A 24,157-nucleotide genomic window follows, 5' to 3' on the forward strand; every position below is an offset into this window, starting at 1 on the left:
GAAAAGTAACCATAAACAAACCATATTTCCATTCCTATAAATAATATTCAATACCGAGGATATATTCTGTCAGTTACAATGGAAACTTTATAATATATAAAAAAAAAAAATGAAACATATTCATCTTCCAGGTAGATAGTAGAGTTGCTTATATATTCCTCTAATATCTCTTTTTTCAGATTTTATGCCAGTAGCTCAGATGCTCCATAGTTTGTTAGTGAGTGGCTTATAGTTTATAGTTCCACACCCAAGTGTGGTGATAAGCCTAGCAGATGAAGTCGAGATGACTGTAAGTGAAATGGCAAATGAATACATGTTTGGGTCTTCTTTTTCATTCATAGGTTCGAATTCAAGGGCTGACAGGGAATGTTCAATTTGACCACTATGGGCGTAGGGTCAATTATACAATGGATGTGTTTGAGCTAAAGAGCACAGGACCTAGAAAGGTGAGCCACACTTGAACTGTTTTCTTATTTTGCATTTGACATTTTTAAAAGCTTACAGGTGAAAGGTAACTGCATAGTCTACATTTTTTAATGTGTGTACTTACAAATAGTACTTTCTTGATAATCTGTCATGATTAATATTTAATCATGTCTTGAAACTGAATCAAATTAATTTATACACTGTTTATATCTTTTATCCAAAATGGAAGCAATATTTTTATTAAAGGTTTAGCAAAAGGAATCCCAGAAAGCAAAATTTATTCTGCAGGAAAGCATACAATGCAGGTAAGAGACATACCTCCACGTAATCATTTATGAGAGAGAACAAAGAAAATTATTTCTAATCAGTGGGCATATTTAGAACAAGCTGATTGTTCTTGAAGTAAGCAAGTAAACACATTTAAATAAGCAAAGGGCAGAGTGGATAGAAAATAAGATTATTGTCAGGTTGAGAAGTGAAAAATAACTATGAAATTTCAATTTAGGGGTTGAGAAGATTGTTCAGGAAGCTGCGCCAGATTCTTGGATTTCAGAATGTAACTCTAATGGTCTTATAATGTGACTAGGCATATCAACAGTCTTCACAACATCTAAAAAGAACTTTGTATAATGGAGTCATACAATCCCACAACAGTAATTAGCTTTATGCATTTTATACACGTGTAATTAACACACATAATTTTTAACATTCTGTTTCTCTAGGATTAGCTAGGATGCTCAAGGAAAGAGATGTTCAAGTAATTTGTCTAAACACTCTATTTGTTTCATCACTTGGCCGTTTAAAAAATGCTTTCCCAAATATACTTTCCTGCTTTAGCATAATAATAATAATAGCTACAATTTATGAAATGTCTGCTATGCTCCAAGCATTGGATTTGGTGTAGTTTATTCTAACAACAAACTATAATGTGAGTACAATTATCTCCCTTTTTCTAGTGAGAAAATTTTGGTCCCATCAGGCATGATTACTTGTTTAAGGCCTGTAAGTGAGAAAACAAAGATTTTAATTCAGATATGTCTAACTCCAGAACCTTTCTACATCATTACCTCAGCTGAGTAGACCCTTCTCTAAATGAGTAAATTTTCCAATAGGGTAGAATACAATAAGTTTTATATGATAGTTAAAGAGAAAGCATGTGGATATTCTAAAGAGAAAGAGATCACCTTCACCTGGAGGAAAGAAAATCAAGAAAGGCTACATGAATGAGATAGGATTTAAAGTTAGCCATGACTTAGAGTTTGTATAGGTAGAAATGGAAGAGTCAAGGACCTGAAGACAAGTCGGAAGGACAATTAAGTCACACATAGAAAATGGGAAAGGCTTTCTGAGTTGTGTTTTGCTCCAGTCTTTCATAATGTGTGCTTCTGTGTATTTGTGAGAAGGAGAGATTTGGAGCTGCCATGAAAACCATCTTTAGCTGTTAGCCTCTTACTGGTATCTTCTTGAGGGCAGGCTGCCAGCTAAAACATGGTAGCCTGGAGCCTACCTAATCCAAATCAGGGAGGCAGGAGGTGGACGACAGCTGGGAAGCCAAGCTGCATAATGGGCTCCTCTAAGGACATTGTCTGCCGCAAGGGACAGAGACATGTTCCCAAGAAGAAATTTAAGGGGTTCCATGTAAACACCAACTTTACCCCCTCTGTCAGCACACAGCCAGCAACAAGAAGGAAAGAGGCCCATTGTAAGCAAAGTCCCTCTGCTAGCTGTGGAGCAGATAGAATACTCCATAGGCCCCTAGAAACGTGAGCTAACTGATGGACAAAAGTAAAACGGGCACACCTTCTTGCCACAAACCAGACCTTGCAAAATTAGCCATTTAAGCAGAAGTTTTCTAAAATGCAAAAGGCAATTCCATTATTTCACAAAACAGTAAGTACAAAATGTAAAATGATCTTTATGTAAAAGAAAGAATAATGGGAAAAAACTGTTAATAACTAATGGTAATATCAAGTGGGCTATTTATATTACTGATTTTTTTTTTTTGTGGCCTATCGAACCATGATGGTAACAAAAATTTAGCTTTTTTGAGGTGAAAGTTAAAGAGTAAGTTGGGAGAGTGATGAACAATACATCTTCACACTCAGCTGACATTTGTCTAAGACTCTTAAAAGAAATATGAAATGTAAAATGATGTAGACTCATCTATCTTCGTTTTTCTGTGGCAACGATCAACTTGGGCATTCTGTCAGGAATATTAAACTTAAAAATGAGCTACCATGAGAAACACTGTGGTGGTGAGACTTGGCAATGTGTCTGAAAAGTGAGCAATCGTTCTTATAAATTGGACATATGCCAACAAGGGAGTTGTCTTTGAAAATAGATCAGAGAGTCAGCCCATCAGTTTGTCTGACTTCTGTAACAGGAAAACTGATTGAGAGTCTCATTAAGCAGAAGCCACAAAGCTCTTTCTGAAGTCTCAGTTCCTAAGTGTGGTAGAATCTTCTTGTCTTCCGGTTACTCCCGTAGGGAATGCTCTAGGACCAGACTTGTATGGTTTCAGGAATTCTTAATTGTAAAAATTCTATTTATTGAAAGTAGGTTATATACTAGACACAGTACTGGAAAATTGATGTGCATTTTTATATTTAGACTTCACAACAATGGGAAAGTAAGAAGTATTTTTCTAATTTTATAGAAGAGAAAAGCAGGACTCAGAGAAACTAAGTAACCTGCCCAGAGATGTTCAGCTAGAAATAGATGGAGCTGCGGTGGAAATCCAAGTTTATCCAGCTCCAGAGCTCATTCTCTTGACTGATAAGAAGTATTATCAGTCCCAGAGGCCATGAGGGTTCTCGTTAAGGCTAGAAATAAGCCATATTTTTGAGGACAGGTCTAGCCAAATCAGCTCTCCATGGAACCAACTTTGAGTAGGACAGGGGTTCCTCACAGCCCCTTAGTTCCTATCCAGTCCCTACCTCACAGGCAAAGTCCACCATGAATGCAGAGATATTTACTCTTACATTACACAGTGATTGGATTTGCACACAGTTTACTGTTATGAGTCCAAAGAAGATAGGTATTTTTCTGACAGAGTTTGCCAGTTTAGTGATTTAAATGTTTCCATATCTTTGCTCTAGCATTACAAAACTGTTTTTCACCCAATTTCTGTCTCTAGAAAAAATGCATACTTCTCTATCTGATTAAATGAGATTAGGCATGGGAAACGTTCTTAGTAAATTCTTAAATGTTGTGAAGAACTAGAGAAACTGCATGTCATGTGAGGTTCTAGGTTTAGACTTTCAGATTCCTTTATTTAGGAAGTGACCCCTGTATCGATGTCTATTCCTTGTAATCTTACTTCTCAATAAGTCCATGGCCCACATGAGATCTACCACTAATTGGTCCCACACTATAAACCATGTCTTTCTTTTTTCACCGGAATTGCCAGTAGATGTAAGGCATATAGATAGAGTTGAGAAAATGTTTACTTATTTTTTTTAATTTGCTGGCACTTCTAAATCATTCATCTCTTGGGGGTAGATAGTTGTGAACCCACAGGGTGTTTTTAAATGCAAAATATAAAGCTCTTAACCGACATGTGAGGATTGTCCAGAATGTGCCCAGTACTGTACTTTTTCTGTTGTGAGAACTCATAAATAAAGAAAAATTATCTTTCCCAGAGAAGGGGTTGCTGAGATCTGGAGGATGTCTGCATCTTAATGGAGCGCTAAACTCTAAAACTCATTTTCATGTCATATAACTGTCGTGTGGAAAAGAGAATTAACAAGAAGCAACTGATGTGTTGTTTGTTTGTTTTTGTTAAATACATGTAGGAATTGAGAGATGGTAGTTCTCAAAGGCATACTTGTTTTTAAATTATATTTATCACTGAAATATTAAATAAATGTCAGCTACAAGTGAATTCATATGGACAATTGAAAATAATTGCTGAATTCATACATACTTATAATTATATATCACACCGAGAAGTATAGAAAGCCATATTAATGAAAATTATTTTTCCATCTATTCTGTTATTGAGTTATAAATACAATATTTGTGAATAGCATAGTGCCTCTTTCTGACATGTTATTGCTTTGTTTTAATATGTTCACAAATGCTAACACAGTTAAGAAACTTGAAGGAAGCAAGAAGACTTCCACAACATATTAGAACAAATAGTGAAGAGGCTAGTGATCTATTACATTTTTTTGGACACATGAGTTTATGAACTGCACCCAAAAAAAAACAAGAAAAAAGTTGGGAACACGTTATATAAACACCCATTTAGGGATACTGTGTAGCATAATAACAAAGTATATATAAATTTTGTGTCACGTAGAACTGAGTTTTGAATTCTGGCCCCACCAGAATAGAACTTTCTGCAATTTATTTAACATTCTAATATGGGTCCTCGTCTCCAAAATATAGATAATAATTATACCTGCCTCTACATTTTGCTGTGTGTATAAACTTTTTAAGATGCATATTTAAAAAGCATCAAATGCAGTGTCTGTTGTAGAGTAAGCAGTCAATAAGTGGTAGCCATTCTATTACTTAATGGTCTGCATGATACAAAGAACCCTACCTTTTCTTTAAGACCCTGCTGTAGTTTAGCACTTTATAAAGTGCTTAACTAATTACTTCATGTATTTTATGGAAAAGAGTTTGCATTACATCTAAATGAGAAAGTAATATAAAGATTTAAAAATGAAAAAGTACTAACTAAACATAATCTTTGAAAGTGAAAATGTACATTAATATTAATCTCTGCTGTATTTAGCATTTTAGAAATGGTAAGACCGTTTGTTACTTAGGGGCTAGGTAACATCAAAGCAAAAACTGTTTTTATATTGCTTTAAAAATACATAGGTCATTTTTACTTGAAAAAATTCTGTAATGTCCCCTTTGTAAATCTGGCTATTCCCTTTACTATAAGTCCTGTAAAGTTATTGATAAGATCATATAATTTTAAAGGTTACCTATTCATCTCACTAGAAAAGAGGATAAACATAAAATTATGTGCCATCTGTATCTACATTTCTTTTAACCACTCATTCCCAATGTCTCTGCTACTCCATTAATTGTAAATTGTAAAATTGCCAAATATATAACCAGGCAGATCGTTAACATCAGGAAAATTGGTTGATCATCAATTAAGAAAATTTCCAAACACCTTTTTTACTGCTTTTTAATTTTTTGTTTGTTTGTTTGCTCGCCTATTAATATCTCTCACTATTCTAAGGAGAATTAGAGAAAACTCTTCTAAAATGAATTTTCAAGAGTTCTCTCTATTTGGCAGGTTGGTTATTGGAATGATATGGATAAATTAGTCTTGATTCAAGATGTACCCACTCTTGGCAATGACACAGCAGCTATTGAGAACAGAACAGTGGTTGTAACCACAATTATGGTAAGTTTTAGTCTATGCTTTATGCTCTTTCGTTTTGTCCACAGGCAATTTTAATTCCCCAGCTGTAGTAAAAAGGGAGGGTGAAAGCTGCTTCTTAGCAGTGGTGACATGGGTATTCTGATCCACAAAAGTCTGTTGAGACTTTGAGTAGGTTTGTCCTCAGCTTTGAGTACATTCAGTACTTTTATTTGTATTACCTTTTGTTTCATTGTTGTTCTTGGAAAATGCTTAGATGTTAAAAATGGAAACTGTCATGCTCTAGTTGGAAATGTATGAAATGCTGATTCCAAAGGACAAAAGAAAGAACATGAAAAAGATCAACAGCCAATCACATAAAATATTTGGTAGTAAATACCATATTATTGTTGTTACTATGTTTTTAAAACATCGATGTAATAGTAATTAATGGTGTTTAAAATTATAATTTCCAGGTAGTTTAATCATCTGACAGAGATATACTAGATAATGATTTGTATTGTCTGTTTATAATAGTGGAGATATGAATGTGAAGATTTTAGTGAGCATGTTTTATACAACTGAATGCTTTAGAAGTAAATTTTGTTTTCTATTTATTTTTAATGCAAAAGTGTTTTTCCACACCGATTATTTTTCTCATTGACCACTGGTAAATACACAATATAATTATAGGACTTCTAGGAATTAAGAAAAATATAATTGCTTCATTCTGTCATATCATAAAATCAAAAATACTCTAAATTTTAAGGCTGTTTTAAAAGATTTTCCTGAAATGATTTTTTAAATAATAGACTATCATATATTTTTCTCTTCTACCATCAAACGTGATGAGTCAATTCTAGTCAAAGGAGATCAACAATCGGTGATCTTTTCTATCTAAATTAAAGTTATATATCCTCAGCTCGCTGTCTCATTTAAGCAGAACATATTTTAATTACTTATGAAGCCCTCACTCTAAATAAAGTGGAAATATTTTATGTGCTTTAGGCTTAGCTTATGTAATTGTAGTTTTAGTTTTTAGTAATGTCGAGTTATTTCCAAAATTTTGACATTGAGGTCAAAGCATGAAATACCAGAGAGAAGCTCATATATGTTGCAATTGGATTTATCTGTGTTGTATCACAGCCAGCAATTCAATGTTAATCTGCAAAGCCTTGGTCGGAAGTTTCTGATTTTAGAATGCAAACCAACCAACAGTTTTTATGTAAGAGTCAAAATATATACCTTCTCACTTAATTGTGTAATGTTTGCATGGGACTTGAAAAGCAATATATATATTTCTTTTCCTAAAAAAGACACAGTAATGGAAAGTCATACTTCAGTACAGTCCTCCTCTTTTCAGCCTCTGATGAAGAATCCTATTTTAAGAAATTGATCAAGAAAGAAATGAATTCCACGCTGTTCGGCCATTCCTAACTAAGGCTCAAGTCTTGTTCTGCTGTGTAGTAAATTTGAGCTAATTTTTCATATGGGATTCTTCTTGGATGACCAACTCTGGACTACTAGAAAAAAAATTTTTTTTAAAGTTCTGTGACTGTTCTGAGAAACCAGAACAAAAGAAGAGTTAATCTTCATCTTTCTCAAGAAAATAAATAGATGTTGAAAAAGAATCACTTAGCAATTCTGACATATCAGTTCCCAAGTCTTGAAATGAGGTCATTGTACATAAATGATTGAATCATATCACTCTTAATTCCAAGCGTAGATTTTCTGAAAGTAAATATTGATGAATCTGTGTGCTTGTTTTCTGAATATACACAGTTGTTTCTTTGAAGATTTTTTTGAAATTTTGCCTGTTCTGTGTGAAATAAAGTGTTTTCATGTGTCCTATAGGTATAAGGTAGAGAATCATTTATCCATCCCTGTTATTAAAGAGGCTGGAGATATAATTCTTAAAACCAAATTAATGAATAAATTTTGTAAGCATGGCTAGTTTTCAAAGCATGCTATCAAAAAATAAGTAAAAATGACTGAAAAATCCAACAATTTCCTATGTGCATAAAGAAAATTCTGTAAAGTTACCTGTTGTCTAACAGTGATATCATCAATATTTTTGCTATCAGAATAGTACAATCCTAGTTTCTGTCTTTTGTACAAAAATGTAATTGTCGTATAAATAGTATGTCTGGTCTTTCAAAAAAAAAATAGTATGTCTGGTAATTCAAAAAAAAAAAAAAAAGAAGGCAAGAAAAGAAAACATACTAAAATCCTTTTCCTGAAAATGTTCCTTGTATTTGCTTTTGTTGAAAATAGTAGCCTGGGACCTATGGCATCTCTACCATCTCATTCATTTTGAAAGAAATATGGTTCCTTGTAGATTAATGAGATGTTGGCACCTGCATATAACAATCTCGCAAGTTCAATTGAAAATTCCCAACACAGATGGTGTTGGTTAGACATTGCAATGTGTGCAAGATAGATATCTAGAGAGAAGAAGGCTGAGAGTGTTGTGGCATTGGAAATCATTCATTTTTATTGAATTGATATGGCATTGCTGTTCTCCCATTTGTCTTTCCTTTGTGTATGTTGTTATTTATATGTTGATACACTGTAATGATATATGCTATTGTTAAATAAAATTGATTGATAAATTCATTTATTCATTCACAAATATTTATTAAGCGTCTGCTATGTGCTAGGTACAATTAAAAGTCCGGGGGTATGTACAAGAACAAAACAGACAAAAATCCTGCATCCAATTAAACTTATATTCTAGTAAAAGATAGCAGACAGGAAACATAAACATAAAATGTTAACTATCATTCTTTAATAAAATGTAGCTTTAGCTTTTTGCACTGTCGAAATTTATTTTTTACAAGTTTGTATATCTATGTGATCTTCATTTTAATGATTTATTTATTCTACCTGAATATAGTCATACTGAAAATAACTTAGCTAAATCTAAATAAAAAAGTGAAATTGACAATATCATCAAATGAGAATCATGACTACAAAACTGAAAGGTCTAAAGTCTTGGATTCAGATACTCATCATTTTTTATCTTTGTTTTAGTCACTAAAGATTTTATAAAATCTATAAAACTTAGGAGACTGTGACCATATTGACTTAACTTTTTACATTCAAAATCATTATTTCTTAAACAACCTAAGGAAGCCAAATCTATGCCATGTGGTTAGGACAAATGCAGCAAGTAAAAGGCAGTTTGCAGTAGACCTTGGGAGAAGAGAAGGTGGTGTTTTTCTTTGTACTTTCTTCACTACTTTCTTTGGCTGCTGAATTCCCTGGAAAAGGAGACAAAATGCAATGATATTTCAGCCAAGCCCATTTTCCCCCAAATCTTTACTACTGAAGTTAAATGACGCTTATGATGCATTAACCAACTAAGAAAGTATTTCTCATCACCTTATAAACATAATAATCCTTTAGGAAAATTTTCCATAAATCCAAATGTTTTCACTGCAGAGCCAGAATTATGTTAAAACCTAAAAGTAATTTACTTATCACATTGATTTTTCTAGAGGTTACTTTCTATCCTTTTTGTGAAATGTTTGATACTTTATCTTCTCTATGTAAAATTTTGTAGATGCACTATGCATAGAACATGTGCATATACAACAATCTACACATATATATTTACATATAATATATGTATATGCATATATGCATATATGCATATATATATACAGAAAATACAGATATATATTTTTTCCTGGTACCATATACTAATATCCACCATATATACATTGCCTCCAAAGGACTTATAATAAATTAGTTTTCAAATAAATTATTTAAAATAAAATTGTACATCTATTAAATGTATTTTTTTTCAGAATGTAATAATAACATTTTAATTTCCACTTTCAATAATTTTATCCATGAGATAAATTTTCTAGATAGACTAAGATTCTTTGGAGAAAGCAAATATCTACATAACAAAAGCTTTGGTAAATACCAACTTTATTATTTTAACTGTTTTCAATAGTATTTGAAATGATTATATTTGTGATGTTTACAAAATCTTAAAATCTTTCTAATAAGTATCTATTTCAACAGTGTCGCTTTTGCTAACTACGAATAATCCAAAAAAAAATTTATCTAAGTTGGAAAATTATATTTTATGGATTGAAAATCATCTTAATTCATTTACACAAACATTTTCATAAGCAAGCCCTAATATAACAGCTTTAGACAGAGATCGATTTCTTTCCTGAAATAGCAGAGCATATGTAGAATACCATTCATTATGGAAATTGTAGTAATAAACTCATAATCACTAAGAAGTAATGCATTTAAAATAACTTCTAGGGCATTATTGTCCCATGGAGCACAGTAGTTGATAATAAAGATGGCAGGTTATACTCCTAAAACAGAAGAGGTTATATTCTAATTCTTTGATAATTCTATTTTCATTCACAATTGAACACCTGGAATTCCATAAGGCTGCTTATCAAAGGTGCCCCACAAATCCCCTTAATGATTAGCTAGAACTCATTTTTTACTATATTGAAAAGATTTGGTATTTTCTTTGCCCCAAAATTTGTATTAAATCTCCCCAAATACGCAGTGTTTAAAGGGCTACTTGTGAACAAATTGTCAGAGTAGGAATGGAGCAAATAAGAAGGTTGAGAAAATGTCGAGGATTTGCTACTCATTTGAAACAGAAAAATGAAACATTCAAAGAAATATAGAGCTGAGCAATCATGAGAGCTTTTGTTTAAGAAAAGCTTAGACTCTCTCCCTTTGTTCTTCTACCTCCCTGAGTTAGATTATCTTATTTCTCTTATGCTGCACCACTTGTCTGAATCTCAAAAATTGTGTCTGTCCCTCATTGTGCAAAAAGCCTAGCTAAATTTCTAATCAATATCTTCAGTAAACTACAGGTTTTTCTAGGCTTTGTTGGTTTTTTGTGGGGGCAGGTAAACAAAGACATGACAGGTTCCACTGTCCAAAAAGGAAATGGAAAAAAATGAAAGCCACTAAATATTTTTTTATTAATATATACATATGCCTGTTTCAGAAGAGATGACTTTGCACTTGTTAATATCTAATTTCCTTTTGAAGACCTGAATCAAAAGTTCTAATATTACTTCGCCATAATAGCCCTATTTAGGAAGCATTGGTAGACCAGGAAATCTTTAGACTTGAGTGCCTTATATGTACCAGACACTATGAGAAAATATGGAAAGGTTTTATCTACATTGTTTACTCAAGTTTTCATTTAAAGAATTTCATTCACTAAAAATGCAGAAATTCAGTTCTTTAACCTGCCTCCTTTCTTATTAAGTCATATGAAATTTCAAATAGTTGCACATATTCAAACAGATGCAATAATAGCTTCAAATATTTTCAGATACTTCAAAATATAGGTTTAACTCCCATTTCTGCTAGTTCTGTGAAACTGAACAATTTGCTTAACCTATTTGAGCTTAAATTTTCCATCTGCAAAATAGGAAATGCCTATCTCAAAATGTCAGTGTGAAAAGTAAATGAAAGGGCAAAATTAAAAAACGTAGCAATGTACCTGACAGAGTAATCACAAAATAAGTAAGAGCTATTATCATTTTTCACGGCTATATTTTATTAGTGTACCTCACCACTCTCACTCCTTTACACTTATTAAAAAGACTTTAACCTTAATTGATCACAAGAGGACAAGGGGCATATTTTATTTATTTGTGTACCCATAGTTCCCAGCAAACTGCCTGGCACACAGAAAGTGCTTAATAAATGTTTGAGTAAATAATAAAAGTTCAGCTTTTAATGAAACACATTGTTCACAAAATAAAGTAGAGGGAATTTAGCAAATTAGATGATAATACTAGCTAGAGAAACTTCTGCACACAAGCTAATATGCTAATATATACTTGAGGGCTAAAATTTATAAATGTTCAAATATTTTAGACACTTTAGTGTAGATCTTCAACCTTAATACCAAACATGAGCCTTAGCCCAAACTCCTTTTGAAAAACCATTGTTATACCAATAGTTATAGATGATAGCTATACAGCCATTTCAATTAGAATGTTAAGAATTTTACAAATGTGTGATTCTTGCTTTTTTCTACATATTCTTCCATATTTTAATTACCTATTGCAGGAAAAAAGAGAAAGTAAAAAGATAGCTCCTTTTAACTGCTAATATTTTATAGCGTATCTTAGAAATTAACAGTGCTTTGCAACAACTCGTGAATTTTAATAACCACATTTATAATTTGCAAAATTCTTCATATTTAGAGAATGTTTTCTGTAAACTAATAATTTTAATCTATTTAAAAAAGAGACAATTACATACCTTAATTTTATAGATAGGTAAACTTTCTTTACTCAAGTCCAGTGTTAAAAGGAAAAGTGAGAGATTTCTGGTGCACTTAGTCATGTCGATTTAAGGCAGGATACAAGGACCAATCTTGGACAGTTGCCTGCAATAGAGTTATATAGGGTATCTCTGTGAGAAAATCATAGATCACGTAATTTATATCCTTATTAAGTTTTTAAAAGTAGTTTTGACATTTTCAAAGTACTTAAAAAAAAAAAAAATTAGTGTAGATTGCCATGTTCTGCAAAGTTAATTACATTCTAATCCAGAGTTCCAAGAGCAAGTTCAAGTTCCCCAATTACTAATTTACTGGGGTAAAAGAAAAAAATTCGTATCAAAATTACTAAATGAATGTTACCGTACAATTTTATAAAATATAAATGCATGATCTCAACAACGTTGTGGCCCATATTGGTTATTTCTTGCCTGCAAATGACTAAAAAATCTGAGGCGTGACCAGGAGTTCTGTATGTATTGCATGTTCACCAGGCCTATCTATTAGTTGGTAGTTTTAGGTTCCACTTATAAAATCAAATGCTTGTTTGCTAACATGTCTCTTCAGTTCACGGCCTTTAAATGATTTGAATTAGGGGTGTGTGTGTCTGTGTGTGTGTGTGTGTGTGTGTGCGCGCGTGCATGTGTTTGTTTTAACCTGGAAACTGTCCAATTATTAGCCACCAGTAAAGTTTTTCATTTTATATGAATTTTCACAATAATTCTTCATTCTATTTTCTGTCTTACTTCCTTCAAAAACTAAATGGAACTATCACTTGAAGTGTGTGATTGTCACAATTGGGGGAAATTATTAGCTTTCATTGGGGACATATTGTATAATAGGATAAAAATTCATGGAATACAACCCTAATTAAAGCCAAATTTTTGGACAATTTTAGGAAAGCCAATTTAAGTATATATAACTTTTTAATCTATTAATTTATTTCTTCTTTGAAATGCATCTTGTTAAATTTTAGAGAGCAAAGAAAAGTGACCTAGTTCTTTTCCTAAAGGAGGTCACATTTGACTGTGGATAAATAAGATGCAGAATATGGAGACCTGCGACCTTGAATGAGTCTTTTATTCCATGAAGCTGACTAAATAGTCTTTAACTTCATGAGATATTTTGCAACTAATAATTTCATTGCCAAAAATGATATCTATGCTTCTCAAGACAGTTATTAATGGATATTTGTCCTATCACAGTTACAGTGCTTGATCTGTAATAATCACTAAATAGAAAATTATTTTAAAGATTTCCCTTTCAGTATCCAATGTAAAGCAATTTAATATAATTCTAAGCATATTTATTTATAGATTCACTTGTTTTATTATTGATTTATAGCCACACAAAATCATTCTGTATACTAATACAAAATATAATCTTTTTGTCAAATTCTGAATCTGAAGTTACATATTTTCGAATGTTTTATAATTTCTCCTTTACAGTTCTACTTCTCTCATTATAGGAATCCCCATATGTTATGTACAAGAAAAATCACGAAATGTTTGAAGGAAATGACAAGTATGAAGGATACTGTGTAGATTTGGCATCTGAAATTGCAAAACATATTGGTATCAAGTATAAAATTGCCATTGTCCCTGATGGAAAATATGGAGCAAGGGATGCAGACACAAAAATCTGGAATGGGATGGTAGGAGAACTTGTTTATGGGGTAAGCAAATCAATTTATTGAAGAATTTACTTACATAAACATGAAACTTTTTTTTTACTTGGGCACATATCAATTTTTAAACGTCTATTACTGTTTTTTTAAATTTGCAGTTACATTCAAAGAGACATATATGATGTTCAATTGTTTCTCTATTTCGTTAATAACTCAGTTACCAAGCAATGAGAGAAACTAACACTCGATAACCTCAAAATCAGGAAAGATAAAAATTCAGAATATAATATCCTAGTAAAGAAAAACACTAACTTCAGCTATCCATGATTATTCTTTTCTTAAGTTTGATTTTTCTATATCATAAACATGTTGTGAGAACTACAAAACAAATCCATTAGTAATCTGCCATATGATAAACATAGAAACATATTTTTTTCAATAGCATAAAGTTGAACCTCATTTTAGCTAGTTATTTATATCACTGTTGGTTGTGATTACTGGTAAATGTCTTCTAAGTACCTGGTGAAGTGATCACTAAACTACTTTAGCATATATAAAATATCACCAAAAATGTGAGATTCTTACAATTCTGCAGAACATAGTAAATTTAAACTTTATGTAATACCATCATTTTTTCATACCTAGCAAAACACAAAAGCTAGAATTTATTCCACAACGGGCCTCACACTAAAGCATTTCATGCCCTTTCTTTTATGATCACTAGATATTGAGTATACACTTTCATAACCAAAGACAAATTCAGTGTAGACCTTCCTGCCTGAATCAGAACAATATCAGTCTCTTCAGCTACTACTGCAAAGTATAAGAATCAAACCAAATGCTAGTGATGGTATAATATTTCCAAAGTCCAGAAACCAAACCTAGAATAATAAGCTCTACTCATCGAGAAATAGTTAATAAATTTCCTATGAGCCAATTCACATTTCACAAATGTCACCTTCAAAGCATAATCTGTTTGATTAATTCCCTTTGCAATGAAGTTCCCTTTGCAATGAAGAATTACACAAGAGTCAGTTCACATTTCACAAATGTCACCTTTAAAGCATAATCTGTTTGATTAATTCTCACAAGTTCCCTTTGCAATGAAGAATTACACAAGAGTCATCCTTCCCCAGAAAAGAATAAAGAACTTAGAAAATAAATGAAGTCTTATACAGGGGCTTATTTTCCAACCAAAACTGCAATTCAATAGTTTCATGATTCTACATCCTGCTTTTCAGACCATGAAGCAATGAACATTCTCCACACAGTCCAGTATAGTAGCTGTAACAGCAGCAAGAGGAAATTGTTTGGCATTAAAGAGCAATTAGGTAGTTTTATATCTATTTGAAAGAACTGTTGATTAGTTGGGTGCCTTAAATTAGGGCAGGAAATGCAGTTGTGAAAAATCAAAAACTATTTTACCACAGGGTTCATCAGTGGTTTGATACTGAGCTTTAAGGTCCAAAAGAAGAGTTCCTAAAGCTTATGTTCCTCGGTAATACTTTAAACTTTTAATTCAATAAACCGATTTAAATGTGAACATTATCCAGGTCGTTATAACTACAGTAATTTATTTCCTTCAGAAAATACTATTACGTATTTCATCTCCCCCAAAAAATCATACTTAGATCACTAATTAGTTATGGACAGGAAAACTAATCTGAGTTACTTTCCAATGCCTCTGCTACATATCTCTCTTCTGGAGTCCCTACCCATTGAGCAGTTCAGGCTCACCCTTTTTATTAGGGGAATAGGTTTTAAATAATAAAAACAAGTGTTATGAAGAGAGGAGCATAATTAACAACAAAAAGTATATATTAGTAGTACACATGTCACAATAACAGGAAGTTCCAAAGTCAAGCAGTTCTCTGAGGGGAAAGAAGATAACATAGTGGTTATTAATACTCATTACATTCGATCATTAGCTCATCCAAAAGGATTTAAATATCCCATTCTCTGTCACTTGAGTTGTCTACTTTTTTCTCAAAAGAAATCTTCTTCTATGTCTCTACACTTTCCGCAGATTTAGTATTTTCCATTCTGGTGTCTGCAAGGTCTGTACTTGCTTCTCAACTTTTTTTCTTTTCTTCCTTACTGCTAACACCTACATGAATGCCCAGCTTCCAAGGCCCTAAGTAAAACTCCAGCCATTCTCTTCTACCCGACAAAGCCTATGAGACAACAAAATTATTAACTTTGAATCCATTATTAATTTTGTTTATTCCTTGCAAACTTTGTTACTGTAATTGTTAGGTATAGATGTCTCTGAAGCACTCACATGTGATCTCAGCACACTACCAGGAGGTGACTTCAGAAGCTCAGAAGCTTCACTGACTGCACCAAGTCCATTCTATGATCTTCTGTGATGCTCCAGGGCTTTCTCCTGATCCCTGGCATATTTCACAAAGCGTGTTCCATAGCCAACCAGCACCAGAATTACCTATGATATCTGTTAAAATACAGGTTAATGAAACCCACTCCAAAGATCCTCAAAAATTCAAATATTATCAAGCTCTTGCAGGAGATATTTTACACTTAATTTTGGAAATTACTGAGAGGTAATGGAACAAGGCACGCGTAACATCTCCACTGTTAGTGGAAAAAGCCCAGATGTATCCTCTATTCACTGGCTTCTTTCAGAACACAGATTTCAGACTGCAAAGTGTCCTTATTGAATGTTACTGTCACCACTTTCATCTAATATTTGCCTTCCATCGCATCTAGTTTTTTGTGCTGGAGACACCTTTATTTCTCTTCAAGTTTCTTTCCTTTTAAGGCTTTCGCCCTCATTAGTGGTAACTTGTATAAATACAAAATTTCAGAAGATACTATACAGAATTATATAGTATGTGAAAGGTGGCATTTCAAATCAATATAAGGATACACTATTCATTTATGTCCTGAGACAGCAGGACAACTACTTGGAAAATTAACAATTCTGTAACACATCATCATACAATATACAGAATAAATTATAAAGAAATTATAGATATTAGATTAAAAGACATATAATTGAGAATGATCATATGAAATGAGAAGGATTTTTCTAAGCATGAAACCAAAGGCTGGAAACACAAAAAGATAATTTTATATGGCTTTAACAAAATTTAAAACGTATATAGTGCAATAAAATACCATGAACTAAGTTATGAAAACAAAACGATTGATGAATAGGGAAAATATTTGCAACATTTATGGAAAATAAGAGGATATTTTGAATATATTTAAAAGCACCTACAAATTAGTAGGTGCTAAAATAATGAATACTTCATGGAAATTAGGGGCGGGTTATGTCAGGTAACACATAAAAGAAGTTAAAGTGGATGTTTTTTAATAAAAACAAATTCAAATTAGTACAATGGGATCTAATCTGCCATATAGCAAAGTAGTGAAAATAAATGAGAATAACAACATACAGGGGGTGACCAAGATTCAAGTCTACAGGTGTTTTCATACAGTGATGGTGAAAGTATGAATTTGCATATTTCCAAAGAAAATTTGGGGAAAACATATGATGAGCATTAAATAAGTTGTTACCATTTAGACCAGCAATCCCATTTCTAGAAATTTATCTTAAATAATTAATATATGTGCAAGAATTTATTTTCAAAGATGTTCACATCAGTAATGTTATAAATTGTGTAAAACTGGAAATAATATAAATACCCCCTTGAATAACAAATTGAGAAAATTTTGATACTCTCACATAATAAAACATTTGTGATCATTAAAACTTATTTTTATTTGAAATGAAAATGAGTTCATCATATTCTTCTGAGAAGAGAAAATGAATTATAAAGTATCATGTTTTGCATTGCCTCATTTTAAAATAAGAAAACTATTATTTATAAAACAATGTCTAGCAGAGCATATATAAAGAAAAAAGTAAGAGTAAGCGAAGGGAATGAAGATAAATTTTCCTAATTTTCTGGTTCCATTTTATATACTAATTTTTCTATAGCTAGTTCATATATCGCTGTGTAATGAAAACTATACAAATAATAAACAACAACTATGGGGAAATAATAAACTCTCAGCAACATTTCTGGCTTTTATATATGTGTTTATGATGTGAACTAAGTTTATTCTCACTTGAAGGCACACAGTTAATTCTCAGTCACCCAGCGGATGGCACAACAGCCAGAGCACATTTCTCATGCTAACCTTCCATTTGCCCTTGTATCGAGCTGCTTGCTGGCCATCGTATCAAACCCAGGCCTAAGATATACAGAAGTGAATGTGAGAGTGGCAACCTCTACATAAGAATATGTCTGTCTAGGTTTGTTTCAGATTCCATTTTAATGTCATATCTTTTCTTTTTAAAGTAAATCATTAAAAAAAAACACTTTTTTTCAACTGTAGATAGAGTAACAGTTTACAGTTTTTTTACCACACTGTTTCACTTGATTTTAGGGATGGTATGATTTCATGCAAGAAGCTCAGTGCCAAATCACAGAGCTGCCATAATGTGTAAGACTCACCTGAGTCTCAGTTTCAGCATCTATGTAAAACAACGATAAACATAAGATTGGTCTGAGGGGTAAATGAGAGGCTGTTTAAAATATTTACATTAGCATTAGGCACATAATCCCTCAATAAACACTCACTGTTATTTTATTAAGGTTTTTAAAATACATAATCACAATAATAAAATGAGATAAACAGGAAAGAAAGTATCTTCATTTTAGAGATATGGAGAAAGCCTCAGAAAAATAGCTTAAAATCACAGAATGAAAACGGAAGCTGGTGTCTTATGATCATAATATCTGAGAATTGAATCCGCCGTTTTGCAAAATCTTTTTTAGAAACTGAAAGTGGAAAATCAAAGTATGTGAATAGGAAGAAACAAATGCCAATTTCCAGATTTTTGTGTGTGCGCTGAATTGGAAAATGTTGTCAAACAACGGGTGTCTTCTATCTTACAAACACAGATTTTATGATAGCTTTTCTCATAAGTGGAAAGGGGTAAAAAAGAAAGGACTATTTGAAATTTGCAATTCATAATATTAAGGGATGGCCCAGTAATGAATTGGTGGCAGCATTTCAAATGAAACAGAAAAGACTGCAACATAACAGCATTCCTGGCCAAGAAATTCAGAGATTCGGCTGTTTTTAAAGACTCTTAAGTTTCCTCTGTGCTGTCCTAGATCCTTAAGGATTAATGCAGTTATCTGAGTTCAAGTTATTTTTACTTATGTCTACTCTTACTCTGTTTCACTTCCTCTTATCTAATTACTAGCACAATAAAAATATTTTGTGCAATTTAAGTGAAATATTATGAAAACAAGTGTCCATCTCTGTAATTATCACTGGCCTTACTCATTGTTGGCATTCAAAAAAAAAATGTAGAATGAATGTAAAACTGGTTAGCTTTGAGTGGATCAATCTAGGGCTAATTGCTTCACGAAATCCATTAACCTATGTGTTTTCATGTGTCTTTTCTCTTATAGAAAGCAGAGATTGCTATTGCCCCTCTGACAATCACTTTGGTCCGAGAGGAGGTCATTGACTTCTCTAAGCCCTTCATGAGTTTGGGCATATCTATCATGATCAAAAAGCCTCAGAAATCTAAACCAGGAGTGTTTTCCTTCTTGGATCCTCTGGCCTATGAGATTTGGATGTGCATAGTCTTTGCCTACATTGGTGTCAGCGTGGTCTTGTTCCTAGTTAGTAGGTTTAGTCCCTATGAGTGGCACACGGAAGAGCCAGAGGATGGAAAGGAAGGACCCAGCGACCAGCCTCCCAATGAGTTTGGCATCTTTAACAGCCTCTGGTTTTCCCTGGGTGCTTTTATGCAGCAAGGATGTGACATTTCACCCAGGTTAGTTTCAAAACTCTTCAGTTCTTCACCAATTCCCCAGTAATTCTAAGTGTTGTGCAGAACATCTCTCTACATGTTCTTTTCCTGGAGCCAGAGCATTCCTTGAAACACAGAAAAAACTTGCAACTCCCAAATTAATCTAAGTATAATCATAGCCAAATTTTCCAAGTTAGCACAAAATGTGGATATATCCCAACCTAAAATAAACACATGCAACCCATCAGAACCTTCAAAAATTACTTAGTATTAATATTTCTTTCAGTGGTTTGACAGATGGAAACTAAAATCTGAATTATAAGAACAGGAATTTGTTTGCATTTTCTCTCCTTTTCAGAATCAAGTGTTTTTTGTTATTGTTGCTGTTCTTAATTTTTTTAAGTAGTTTTGAACTTGATTTACATCCCATGTAACATTAGGTGTATTTCTGCCATGGAGTTACCCAAAAATCAAGTCAATATGTAGATATGTACCAGATATACATTGTTCTATATAACAATATATAATAAGCTAAGCAATGGGCAAAGAGTCAGCAGTGTAAATACTATGTTAGTTTTATAGAGATGTTTTTCATATCTGTGGAGTCATGGCTCACCTCCTTTGGATGCCACTAAGAAATTTTTCAGTTTTGTTTGCCAAAACTGTGACTAATCTGTTGCAGGAAAAATACCAATTTCTCCCATAGAAAAGTAACAGAAGGCAGGAGAAACTAGGAATTGAATTTAAATAGTGATTTATAGTAGTGTGGCAAGTATATGGATTTTTAAAAGAAATGTATGCTTTCTCAAAAAGAGACATGTTAGCCACAATACAGTTTGTGTTTCTTAAGACCCAAGGAAACTATAAAAGTGCTTAAATTCCAATAACATGGAAATCTAAATCAATAACTCTTAATTAACAAAATGAAAAGAAATCAAAGAAAATCAAATAATGGTTTTTAAAACGAGGATTAAGCAAATACTAAGTTAAAACCAACAGGTGCCACTTATACAATAAGGATTAAGAGGGGAGCATTTTAAAACTGTATGCCACGGAAAACATGAAATTTTTCCTCACATTAAAAAAAATGTTTAGAAATACTTTGTCACAGGAATTTTAAATAGTTTGGGTCTCAGTGACTGATATCAATTATAAATATGCCCTGAATTTTTTATTCATTCTATCTTCACTTTTCCTCTGCACTCACACTCACTCACACATCCCTGATAGCCAGAGAAAGGGTGAAGAGAGAATTTTTTTTTGAGATTTAGCATCAATTTTTAATGCTGTTGCTGCACATTGACAAGTCACACATTTGACCTCCTGTTGGTAGTGACAAAGGGAACATTTTTGTACCAGTATGTAAATATGTTTTAGGACACAGCTCATCCTCCACTCAGATAAGAAATGGAATATCAACAAACCAACAAAAGAAATTCTTGACTATGATCACTTTGAGACCAATTCTAGATCCTCACCTGGTCTGGCCCCACCTTGGCATATGTCCCATCCACCCTGGCAGGGCTCTGACTGAAAGTAAAAATGAGATCTCTGAGAAAAGCACTACCAACTTGTATTAAATCTAAGACTTCAACCACTGTTAAGATATATTGATGTTTTATGTACCACCGAGAGAGAAACAGTGCTGCCAATTAAACCATGATGCTGTATTTTATCTCAAACAAAAAATGCGTTCTAATTTCAGAGATGCTAAAATGTAAGGGGAGAAGGATATCAATGAATTTAAGCAGGTATTCCTCTTCTGAATCTGAAGGAAAGGGGCATTAAGTTCCACATTTCTGCCCATTAAACAATAAAAAGGAAGTTTTTCATATTTTCAGTTGTGTTTATATATACGTATGGCATAAAAGACATCAAACTCCGCAGAAATGCTAGAATCATTCTTAAGTCGACTACCAGAAAATAAAACAATACTGCAATTGTTTTTTTAAGCATGCATAGTGAATTGATGGTATTTCTTTCTCTATGTTGGTTAGAGAAAGGAAACTGTGCATTATCTTATTCATGTTTAGATCCCTCTCAGGTCGAATTGTTGGAGGTGTTTGGTGGTTCTTTACACTCATCATTATATCGTCTTACACTGCTAACCTCGCTGCTTTCCTGACGGTGGAGCGAATGGTCTCCCCCATAGAAAGTGCAGAAGACCTGGCCAAACAAACAGAAATCGCCTATGGAACTTTGGATTCAGGGTCAACAAAAGAATTCTTCAGAGTAAGTTAAGGGAAAAACTAACAATGAAATGTTTGTAGTTTTGAATTCAGGAAATTTGGCCAATAATTATACCATGGCTTCTAGCTATTGTAAGTTTTGTAAACACATTGGCCACTGCTATGTTTAATACTAATACTTTTATGTGGATTTTATAATCACTTTAATTTGCAAAAGCTAAGTGATTTATTCATAATGCAAGAGGGATCCTCCCTAAGGAAGAGTAACAGCAAAAAAGGTAATGAAAACAATTTTATAACATAATGTATCCAAAAGATTCCAGTGTGATAATGCTATGTTGTGATACTGCATCTGGCAAGATTGGATTTATGTATGCTTTGGGGCAAAGAGCATAAAAATGAAAGCAAAGCTTTTTTAAAAAAGAATACATTTAACTTGCTGCATTTGAAACCCAAAACTTTAATTTCAGGTTTTACACCCTATATGAGGTATATTATTCTATAATCTATTCTGCAATAATGGATTTCAAAGCAATATATTTGCATTCTCACAAAATAACAATAGCAAAAACTATTAAGTTCTGAATATCTCTGTAAGACATTGTATGGTAGTTTGTGCTAATTTCTCTGCTTTTGCAGATAAAATTGTTCAAACTGATAAAATTGCATTTCACATTTGGATATGATCCCTTTAGTTTGCCATTAAGATGGCAGATATTTTTCGGTTTTTGTGTTTTTAGGTGTTTCTTTCATTATAAGAATGAATTTTTTTAAATAGTGAACCTCTTCCACTCTGGTTCTACTTAAATCCAGAGATATATACTTGGCAATGTCTGATTAGAGATAAGGGTTTATTTTGTGACCTCAGAACAAACAAATTAAAAAGGAGTCAAAGTGACATTTTTATAGATATTTAACTAGGTAATAATGAAGACGTTTTGTATTTAATTTCAATTGTTTAAAGACTAGATATTTTAATAGTTTAGAAGACAAGATGTATTTCACTTATTTCCTAAGCTTTTGTGTAAGAATACTGATAGCCTTTTAAAGGAGGTTTCATACCAATATCCAGTACTTGACAGATTATACTTCCATTTTAAATGTATATATTTATAATTTTCTCACTCAACTTGGAAATTAAATACAACAAAATGTTCTACTCCTTAAGCTGTCCTTAAAAAAGATTTAATATAATATCCTTATATATTACAGATGTTTTATATAATGCTAAATCAAAAACAAGTCAAAACCCTCTCCCAGTGAGGCTTATTAAATGTTCTGGGCCTCAGCCACCCCTCTGGGTCCCCATTTCTCTTACAATTGTGTTTGTTTTCTCACAAAACTAAACTTGGTTACCAAAAAAAAAAAAAACAACCCTCAGTCAAACCTATCCTCGAACATTGTTTAAAAAAGACACCAGATAATAAACAATATCCTTGTCAACAATGTAAAAATAACATAAAATTTGTTAATTACAAAATATTTGGAGATTTTTCTAAAAATATATATAATAGTCATGACAATAAGTTTTACTAAGAATATTCTATGAATAAGCTTAATTAAGCAAATTTTTTAACTTAACTAAGAATCTCCAGTCTCTAAAGCTTAATAACGATGGAAAAATATCGTTCTAACACATTTTTGCATAATTTCAGTACCTTGCTGGAAATCTCTAAGTTTGTAATTACTTCCACCCGAAAGTAAGTAGGTAAAAATTAGTTTGCCTAGAAACCATGCATCTATATGCATCAAAACAGAATACAAGTTTGTGTTATCAGCTGCATTTTACTGAAAAAAATGATGACTAATTTTCATGTTTAAAAAAGGCAATTATTTGCAGATTCCTCATTCTGCCTTGAGTGATGAAGGGAGAAAGAAATGACATGCTGATTTTCTCCAAAAATTTCAAAAATAACTCACTGTAAAGCTCTTTGGCATCACGCACACTGAAAATGTTTATTTCTAATCTTTACAGGGTTTTTAAAAACTGCTCAAGTTCTAAAACCTGGTGAGACAGATAACAGAATATATTGACAGGAAATACAGGAGTAAGGAAAGTTGCTTCCTAGATTTACAGAGCCCCTCGTACAAGCTGCGCGCTCACCCAGCCCTGTATCCTTTCTTTCCCTCCCAACTTTAGTTTCTAAATTGAAAAAGTTTTATGAGTATATGTATTTATTGTTGCAGAACAGTCTGAATCTTAATGGGACAAGAAAATAATTTTCCCTGTCAGCACACTTTCAGGAACGCATAAATTCGGGTTCTCCGATAAAAATCTCATTCATTTCCTACCCTGTGTTCTCCCTCCTCTCCCTTAGATGATGACCTGGTTTAAAAAAACCGTATGTCTAACAGGTTAAGGAAAGACAATGTGAAGGGTATTTTTGTACTCGGTCAAAAATGTTTTCTCATAGGAGCACAGTAATCGTACATCTATCAGCTCCGCTCAACTGCTTCAGGCAGTGACCTATGCTCTGCATTTCAAAAAATGTTG

The 24,157-nt window shown here is 32.7% G+C and overlaps 1 protein-coding gene across 5 annotated transcripts in view; it reads left to right on the forward strand.

The window, feature by feature from the left end:
- GRIA4 (glutamate ionotropic receptor AMPA type subunit 4) overlaps positions 1-24,157 on the forward strand; it is a 317,944-nt gene that overhangs the window by 249,959 nt on the left and 43,828 nt on the right. For 4 of the 5 annotated variants that reach the window (XR_001516487.1, XM_006907524.1, XM_006907522.1 and 1 more), the window contains 5 exons: positions 342-446; positions 5,690-5,800; positions 13,516-13,722; positions 19,128-19,498; positions 21,508-21,706. Coding sequence is in view for 4 of the 5 variants with exons in the window: in XM_006907524.1 (XP_006907586.1) it covers positions 342-446; positions 5,690-5,800; positions 13,516-13,722; positions 19,128-19,498; positions 21,508-21,706 (993 nt within the window). In the remaining variant the exon portion in view is untranslated. Of the gene's footprint in view, positions 1-341; positions 447-5,689; positions 5,801-7,118; positions 7,152-13,515; positions 13,723-19,127; positions 19,499-21,507; positions 21,707-24,157 lie in introns of those variants that run through there. The other variant, XM_006907525.1, reaches the window with a different exon arrangement.

This window comes from Pteropus alecto, unplaced genomic scaffold (assembly GCF_000325575.1).
Source record: "Pteropus alecto unplaced genomic scaffold, ASM32557v1 scaffold12, whole genome shotgun sequence".
NCBI lineage: Eukaryota > Metazoa > Chordata > Mammalia > Chiroptera > Pteropodidae > Pteropus > Pteropus alecto.